This window comes from Corticium candelabrum, chromosome 7 (genome assembly GCF_963422355.1).
Source record: "Corticium candelabrum chromosome 7, ooCorCand1.1, whole genome shotgun sequence".
NCBI lineage: Eukaryota > Metazoa > Porifera > Homoscleromorpha > Homosclerophorida > Plakinidae > Corticium > Corticium candelabrum.
The window spans coordinates 266546-275786 of NC_085091.1; the positions used below are offsets into that span (position 1 = coordinate 266546).

General features: G+C 39.0%; 1 protein-coding gene across 1 annotated transcript; it reads left to right on the plus strand.

Annotated features, from left to right (window-relative positions):
- Nucleotides 1-246: 246 nt before the first annotated feature.
- Nucleotides 247-8043, plus strand: LOC134182363 (uncharacterized). Its single transcript, XM_062649763.1, has 12 exons — nucleotides 247-305; nucleotides 365-487; nucleotides 560-685; nucleotides 3067-3192; nucleotides 3977-4096; nucleotides 4154-4273; nucleotides 4398-4523; nucleotides 4584-4709; nucleotides 4774-4899; nucleotides 4975-5073; nucleotides 5752-6345; nucleotides 6978-8043. The coding sequence occupies exons 1-12, from the start codon at nucleotides 272-274 to the stop codon at nucleotides 7784-7786; spliced, it is 2529 nt and encodes an 842-aa protein (XP_062505747.1). The 5' UTR covers nucleotides 247-271; the 3' UTR covers nucleotides 7787-8043.
- Nucleotides 8044-9241: the final 1198 nt, after the last annotated feature.

Genomic DNA, 9241 nt, shown 5'->3' on the forward strand with positions numbered 1-9241 from the left:
ATCTTGCCCACTAAAACTCAAATTTGCTCTGAGAAACATAGAATAACGAAACAATTAGAAATAGAGACGAGAAAATTGGTTTGTTTGGTTGTCTGAATGATGGAGTGTCTCCGAGACTCTAATCCAAGTCTACTGGCCAATCCATAAATCTTTCTCTCTTTGAATGAATGGAAGGAGGAATACCGCGCTTATTGACTGCGCATGTGCACAACATGTGATCTAAGCCCCTCCCTATTGTGCGCATGCGGAGTAGATTGTGCAAGTTGGTGGAATGGCGGAACGTCAGTCTACTGCTAACCCTAATGGTATCATTTGTGGGTGGAGATGTAGTGTTTGTTTCAGTTTTGTTCGTTTTTCTTTACAGATTTATTAGTGAGAGCGAGGAAGCTGTGGGATGAGAGAAACTTTGTAGATTGTGAGACAATTTGCCGCCAATTGCTGTTACTCTATCAAACAGCAGAACATGCACCAATAGAGAAAGCAGATGGTTAGTGTGTAAATGTGTGAAGATGTAGAGATCTATTGATATTAACTATTTTATTTAAATTTGTGTTGCAAGCGCTCAATATGTTGGGGGTGTGTCTATATGAGCGACATAAAGTGAATGACGCCGTAAAGTTTGCGGAACAATGTTTGTCTATTGTACGAGATATTACACCTCAATATGAAGAGTTTCTGTCTACAGGTAAGTGTGATTTCTGTTTTATTCATTGTTATGAGTTTATCTCACTAACACAATGCTTTCAACCTCTATTGACCGTTTATAGGAAATTTAGATAGTAAAGTTGAGGGTTACATCTAAAATCGTGCATTTCATCAGTTCTGTCAACAGTTTGTTTGTCAATTAATGTTTTATTGAATATGAACTCAGGATTGATATTAATTTGATATTTTATATTATTTTACAGAACAACAATTTTTGGTCATTAATTAATAATTTGGACAAAGTTTTATTAAATCTTGTTGCATTTGCTTTTTTTCATATTCTTCATGTGACATCATTTGTGTTTGTTATGATGGCAATTTGTTCTTCCATTAAGAGAATTAGAATTTATAGCAGAATTTGTGTGTTTTGCATAAGTTACAGTAGGATGTGACTTATGTGAAGACTTTGGGACCTGCTCTATTTCAGTGATTTTCCTACAATACATTTGATGTGTCTTGGGACATATTTGTTGGGACGCACATTTCAGACAGTGGGATGCATCCTATTAAGTGCATTCTTGTCTACTAAAACCCATTCTACTCCCTATAAGGAACTGAAGATGACTTAATGAGCTCGACGTCACACCAGGTGTTCTCATTAGAACGTGTACATGTTACATCATTTAACTAACCTAAATAGTTCCAGTTGCTTTCTGTACATCTTAATTGGATAATGATCGTATAGCTCCGCCCCTTGTATCTGACTCCTCTTTTTCCTTTGTAGGAAGGGCTTAGTTTACCTAATAAACGAAAATGCCAGGCTTTGCTATTCCAAGATCATCGGGAAGGTCCAAAAGGCAGCAGAAATATTGCAGAATTTGAAGTTCAGCCTTATGGGAAATAGTGTAAACCTGCTGGTCTACTGTAGGTTACTAGCAGCTAGGCGTTCTATATACGTCCTGCTAAATGGACTTTGCGTATATCGCTTGCTCCAGTAACTGTGACAGATGTACTTGTCATACAAGTAACAAATGCTGGCTGTGATGACAAAACTACGGAACCGTTTGTCTGAAGAGAAAACTGACTAGAAGGACCACCTATGTATCAGTTTAATTTTGAGCATGCATTTTGCAAGTGGAAAGAGCACAAGGCTAGGAGGTTACTTGAACAGCACGCTGGGCGTAAAGTGTTATAGGCACTCACTGCCACATAACATGATAAACATACTTACAAACTGTTATTAAAAGTTTGTTTGGACAAGTTTGGTTATTAAACTAGTAAAACATGCTCACATGTTTGTTTTAGATTATAGTAGAAAGTATTTGCTTATAATACTTGGACAGCATCTAGGCGTAATTTGTATGACTATATTATAACATGAGGAGCATAGTAACAAAGTGTTATTATTAGTATAGAGCTTTGTTTGAATTTTGGTTTAATAGTGAAACCTGTCTACAAGTCTGGTTGATATACATACATTACAATTACATTCATCGCAGAAAACGTTTACTGCTGTACCACATTACCTACTTAGGCCACGCCTCTTTAAGGGCGGGGCCAAATATGGACAAGATAAGGACGCATGTTTGAAGGGGGTTAGGAAAATCACTGCTATTTATAACTCTGAATAATCCAGATAATTGCATGACGTCTACTCACTACAGCTACACAAGCAAATCGTTTAACGTGTGGGACTGGTGAGAGTGGAATGTCTGCAGTTTGTTGTTGGTTTTGATGATGTCACACGTGGTAGAGCTCGCAATTGCAAAGTCTTGAGCAATGCAGACGTAGCTGCAGCCACGTGAGGCTTTCTTACAAATTTGTATCTTTTCTTCTATGGACAGAACCACTCTAGTTTGCTTCTAATTTGCAGTTGCAACATTTTCACAATCACAGACGAGGACGGGTCGTACTCTTGCAGTAGGTATTGTTTTGTGCCTAAAGCTAATGTGAGTGGGAGGCAGCCTGTGTCCGGTAGACGGATGTTTTGGGATAACTGGTGTTTGTATGAGTGACATCCTGCTGTAATATTGTTGGATATTGAAGAGCCGTCCATCAACAGATACAAGTCATACTTTGTCAGAAATGAATGTAGAACAATGAGAGTAGCATAGCTGGTTGTGACAAGAGTTTTGTAGTAAGACAGCAATACAAAGAGCCACAGCAAGTGAGAGCAGCAAGGAAAATGCATTCTATCTTTAATTTAGTGTCTAGGGAATTATTAATGCAGAAGAAAGTAAAAGAAAAGTAGAAATGTGAGTAGTGCAGCTAGATTTTCATTATGATTTATGTGCACTATGTCTAGTGTGTAGTGTGTGTTGAGAGGTGAAGATGTTGGGAGGGTCTGACAGACTGTGAAGAGAGACTACGACTAGAAGAGATGATGTGACTGACTGTTGTGTTGTTGTGTCTCTAATTTAGTGTTACACAATATGGGACTGTATCTATACCATCAGGGCAAATATGAAAGAGCAACAGAACATCTAAGAGAGTCACTCAACATCAAGCGTAGATTGTCTTCTGTGAACAAAGTCAACATGGCATACAGTGAGTAAGAGTGATGTTGTGAATTTGTAAGTGAATGTAATATTGAGTGTTAGGTTTATGAGTTTGTTAATTAATGAAGTAATGTAGTGTTGCAGCTTGTAGAGTGTAAGAGGTGAGAGGAACACATGAACGGGTCGTCAAGGAGGACACATAGACAAAGAGAGAAGAAAGTGAATTTAGACATTGTGAATTGAAGTCAATGTCTTTAGTTAAGTGGAAGGAAGTGATGAAAGTGGAGAAGCACGACTTTATACGAGTCTTTGTGTTTCATTTGTGAATGTTAATAGATACGGTCAGATGTGGTCGTTGCAAGCATGTTTGTTCCTCTAGTGTTTGTTGTATTAATGCAACTGTCAGATTATTGGTAATGTGGACACGAGGGCTTTGTATCACATTTGTAAATTGGTTGTACGTGTATGTTTATGGGAAAGCAAGGATGTGAGTTTATTGGATGTCAGAGTAACGAGGTCTGACTATGTGTTGATGTTAGTGTGTGTGTGTATTTATGATGGAAAATTGCAGTAGTGATTTTATGATGTTTGCTGGTTTGTATTTATTTGTGTGATGTGAGAAAAGAATAAAGAATGCTGATTCATTTGCTGGTAAAATTGCTAGTCTTAAATCAAACATTTATTTATTATATATGAAATATTGGTTTGTGATATTTTGTTTTGTAGAAATTTATTGATAAAGGATTTACATTTTATTCATTAATATTAAGGCTTTAAAAATATTGATATCAATGAGTTTTGTTTTATTAAATTAAAGTGTATTTGTTGTGTAGCTTGTGCTGATTTATCACGTTGTCTTCTCTCTCAATGTCTAACAAAAGAAGCAGAAGATGTGATGAGAGAAGGTTATGGTTTATCTTTCGGCACAGATGACAACTATAGTAAAGCAGAAGGTGAGTATGGTGTGTGAATTGAAATGTTGTTTGTTGTTGCTGATTGTGTTTGAATAGCTGCTACTCTATTGGCTTATGCAATTCAACTAAATGAAGGAACAGAAGAGGAAGTGAAAAAATTGTTACAACAGGCTGATGGATGGATTCAAATGGGAGAAGGACGAGGCGAAGCAGAAGGTAAGTTACAACATGGAAATGAGTTTGAAGAGTTTAATGTTGACAGTAACATTGAGATAATCATTGAACTTGTCAGTGTGTTAGATGTGTGACATACGTTGCTGACTTGTGTTGTGTTGTGTAGTGTTGAGTGAAATGGGAGAAGTATTGATGATAAGGGGTGACTACAAGCGTGCCAATAGGATACTACAAGAAGCAGCAACAATACAAAGACACTTTTTACCAACCAACCATTGGGAGACTGCTATAAGTGAGAGATTGTAAATATGAGAATTGTCTCTTAATTATGTTTATTGTTCCTTTTGTTCAGCTCTTTGTCGTATGGCAGAGTGTCAATTGAAACAAGACCAACTTATGGATGCTTTGCAGTTGTTCCACGAATCATCAGAAATGATGAGCAAAGCAATGGGTATGGAACACCCAATAAGAGGAAGAAGTAATTCATTGTCTAGAGTCATATTTTGTTTTGTTTTAACTGTAGAATGTTTATTTGTATTCAGGTTTATTTGGTGTTGCTAAAGTTCTTGTAAGACAACAGAAGTGGGAAGAAGCAGAAAGGATCTTGAAGGAAAGTGTCAGCATTTTGGGTGTGACTCTAGGGTACCTGCACCCCACAACAAGTGCAGGTGTGTTGTCACATAAAATGATTAGAAATGATCGCAAGTGGACAAAGTACGAGTTCTATCTTATTGTGTGTATAGCAATTCGAGATCTGAACTATTGCTTACGAATGCTAAAGAAAGATCAAGAAGCAGTCGACATTTTGCAACAACGTCCACGAGCTGTTTCTTATCATCAAGGTATACACTCATTTACTTATGAGCTCACAATTATTCTTGCAGGAAATTTTTGTGTAAACTGTGCTGTAGTGACTTTCCTTATACTCAATGAGCAGACGATTCAAATGCAATTTGCATTAGCTATGCGTGGTATTCCTGGAACAACCTTTTCTGTGATACATTGCACTGCCTTGTCACCGAGTCAGAGCAAGTTGGTTGTGACTGAGACTTCAAATTCAGCATCTACGTACATGCACCAGCTGCTGATTTCTCTCCTTTATTTGATGACGATTTCGTATTTTGAGGCAATTCCATACCAACAAAATAATACTAAATGGCATTGTCAGATGTCATCTTCAAGTGTATATGCTACTGTCACGTGACAGTTAAACCTAAACGACTTGCTAAACTTATTACAAACAGGTTTAGAAAATGTGGTTTAGGTCTAGAATATAACTGGTTTAGTGGAGGTGGAAACAGGTCAATCCCTAACCCAGTTTAGCCTAAACCAGTTGTTAAACTGGTTCAATTAAGCAGTAGGGGAAACATGGTCTAAATATTTTTATCTTCATGTGATGGGATTGTTTATTGACGGTTTGTTTTATGTACATACATGCTAGGTTTTCTGTCTTACTCACTCATCTGTTTATCTGTATTATTGCTTGTTTGAGTATTAATCTTTACTATTTATTTTTGTAGTCGAGCATCAGGCAAGTGCATTTCAAGTTGATGATTTACAAAGAGAGTTGGAGCAGCTCAGAGAAAGCAATCGAGCCATTCAAGCAGAGAAATCTGCTTTACAGCAGCAATTGGCTGATCAGGAGGCTGTAACTCGTACCGTCACTGATGAGAATGAACGTCAAGTGGGAGAAGTAAGGAGATTGCTGCAGATTCTCCAGCAGTGTGATGAAGACATCAAACAATTGCAAACAGCAGTTCATGATCAGGAACATCTTGCAGCACAGAAACAGAGAGAAGCAAATCATCTACAGCAGGAAATCACGAGAATGACAAGCGAACTAGATGACAAAGAGGGACAACTGCAACAACAAGGAGAAGTATTGGATGATATGAGAAGCACAGTAGAAGAACAGAGAAGACAAATTGATGTTTTGAGGCACGAGGTACAAGAGAAGCACACGACTAATGAACGTCTGACAAGAGACGTGCAACGAAGTGAAAGAGCAATGCAGCAGCTGGAGCGACTTCAACATCAATATGACAGCGTTATACAGATCCATGATGACAGTGTACACATGACTGGATTAAAGTTGGGAAAAGGAGCTTATGGAGGTATCAGAAATGAATGAATTGCTTGTTTAACTATACAGTAGAGCAAAACTTATCCAGACATGTTGGGACCAGAGGGTTCCAGACAATTGGTATGAAATTCTTTCAGTGTTCGGAAGTTTATGGCAGACGTAGTGGTCATCTTGGCAACCTCACAAATTTTTTAGTCGTCAAGTAGTTTAGGATGTTTACACACATTTCATAAATATCAAATATTGATAGTGATTGTTCTGGTAAGTAAACAGAATCCCAGGACTTCAGAGGTGTCACTCTCAGTCTGACCTGAATAATTTCACTATTCTACTCTACAGCATAAAACAAAAATTTAGTGGGTCCACCATAACTTAGTGGTCAGGATGGCAACCTCGCTGGTATAATTGCTCCTCACATGAACTCAGTTATAGTAAGTCCACAAACAACTTGATGACCACTTTTTCATACACTGACTATATTACTACAAGTGGCTATCATTACATGTGTAGCATATAGTTTGTCTGTATTGTGGCTCTGATTTTGAGATTTTGATTTTCCACCACTGGTTTTCTGGTCACACGATGACCAGGTGGCAGAGATGAGCTGTCCAGATAATAGATGCTCTACTGTATGCGTATGTGTGTATTGATGGTGTATTGTAGAGGTTGGTGTTGGCATGTGGAGTGGTGTAGCAGTTGCTGTCAAGACATTTTATGAAGAACCGGTTAGAGTAACTGATTTCAATATTTCATTGATTCGACGTGAAGTGTCGGTGTCCAGTCGTGTCCATCACCCCAATGTCGTATCCATCTGTGGAGCTATCGTTAAGAATAGAGTTCCTCTTCGTATCGTCATGGAGCTTTTGGAAGGATCACTGAAAGATGTGATCAATGCTGCCATTGAAAGCAGATATCTGTCCATGAGGGAACAAGTGGATATAGCTGTGGGATGTCTGTGTGGTGTGATGTATCTTCACCAGCTGCAGCCTGCTCTTCTTCATGGAGACATTCGCTCTACCAACATTCTCATCAGCAAGACCATGCAAGCCAAAATCGGTGATCTGGGCTCTTGTCGCTTCTCTAACGAGTCACTTTCTGTTGGTCCTCTCAGTCCAGAATACATTGCACCAGAACGAGTTGTGGAAGATGGTGCAGTCCCCCCACGCAACACAACACAAGCCGACATGTACAGCTTGGGAGTCACGTTTGTTGAGTTATTCACAGGAGTTGCTACAGATAGGAAAGTGCGTGAGAGGCAGTTTCAAGCTGTTCCTTATGTTCCACTGCAGGACATTTGCTATGCTATGGCAGAAGAGAATCCACGTGATCGCATTTCTGCAGCAGCAGCTCTCATGCAAGTGAATGCAGTGAAGCAGAATGATGAGTACACTTCATGTCCTCCCAAAAGGATGGTGAAAGGCAAGAAACGCAAAGAAGACAAAGTGACACTCGTACAGATGCCGTGGATGTGACTTAGGAGCTGATAATTGTGATGTATTTGTTTGTCTGTTTGTCTCAATTCATCCAACTTTGCTGCTTGTTATAAATGCAATAGATGATGTTGCATGTGCGTAGTCTGCTGTGCAATATGAGTTGACATCGAACTTTTTGATAGTCTAGCAGTCAGTCTCACAGTTTTTACAGTTTGTGTTGATGTGAACTACAGTAAAACGTTTGACTGTAAGTGCAGCTTTTTATAGACATTTAAATGTTGTTTGTCAGTTGTGTATGTCAATGCTGCAGCTAAGTGTCAGTCTATTGTGATTTAAATGATACAACTTGCTTATTCAACTTGAACGTTTGTCTGTACATTCTAATAGATAATAGGCAATACACACAACCTGTGACGAGAAAACTGTTGGGAAGTTGTGGTTGTGCTGATGGTAGCATCAGCTTGTAGTCTGTCCATGTTTCTTTCCATGTGTCTGTCTAATAATCAAGATGTTTCCCACTTCTTATTCACCAACGTCTTGCAACCTACAAACCCAGCATGTCAATCAGCAATGATTATTAATATCAAACTGAAAATCAATGAGAACAAGGAGAACAACTTACTTGTACTGCACCTAAAACATCAGAACAACCAATACAACTGTTGGGAGTAAACGATATCAGACAGACATCCATTTGAGCTAAAATGACAGCAACATACAATCTCATGCTGTCAAGATCGGAACAGCATCACTACAACTGAAACACAAATGTTGATATCAATGGCTACACTTTACCAATCAGGCACTGTAAGTGGACAATGAGAACCACCGTGGCCGGTTTAGTTGGTGTGGATGAATTGACCGAGTTTGGAAAGCAGCTCATACGTGTGAGCACCAAAGTAATCTCTCTGCCTGGATGAGATTGGCTGGCAAGCTGCCTGATCTGTAGCCATTGTAAAAGGCGAGAGCAGTGCTGAAGCATGGAGTGGGGATACCAAGAGTGACAGCCATTGCACAGTTTTCTTACGTCATGATGGCTGCAAGTAAGATTTTTGTCGGTAAAAACAGACAGACAGACAGACAGACAGACAGACAGACAGACGAATAAGCAAGCAAACACACAAACACCTAGACCACTGATAGAGCCTAACCACAGAGTCTAACCACACCCACACAGATCACAATCAATGGGCAACGAGATCCTTCACGACTTCTCACTGTCTACCTGTCTGATGTGCTCCACCATTTCCTTCCTGTCACCTTCATATTTGGTCGTAGTCGGCCCTTTCAAGCTCTTGCTAGCTGTTACTCTCTCGTCTTTCAAAGAGGAAAGGCAACGTGCAAACACAGACTCACCTACAGTAGACAATGTGAGTTAGTGCACACATTATAAAATGTTATAAAACAGACAATGACAATGGATTTTGACGATGCAAGACAAACAGACAGACAAACAGACAAACAGACAGACAGATAGACAAACAGATGAATGGA

What these genes read in the sequence shown, in the direction of transcription:
- LOC134182363 (XM_062649763.1), top strand. Translation starts at nt 272, where the DNA reads ATGGCGGAACGTCAGTCTACTGCTAACCCTAATG. An exon ending in TGAAGAGTTTCTGTCTACAG is followed by an intron (nt 686 to 3,066) that starts GTAAGTGTGATT and finishes TCTCTAATTTAG; the next exon opens with TGTTACACAATATGGGACTG. An exon ending in CCATTGGGAGACTGCTATAA is followed by an intron (nt 4,524 to 4,583) that starts GTGAGAGATTGT and finishes CCTTTTGTTCAG; the next exon opens with CTCTTTGTCGTATGGCAGAG.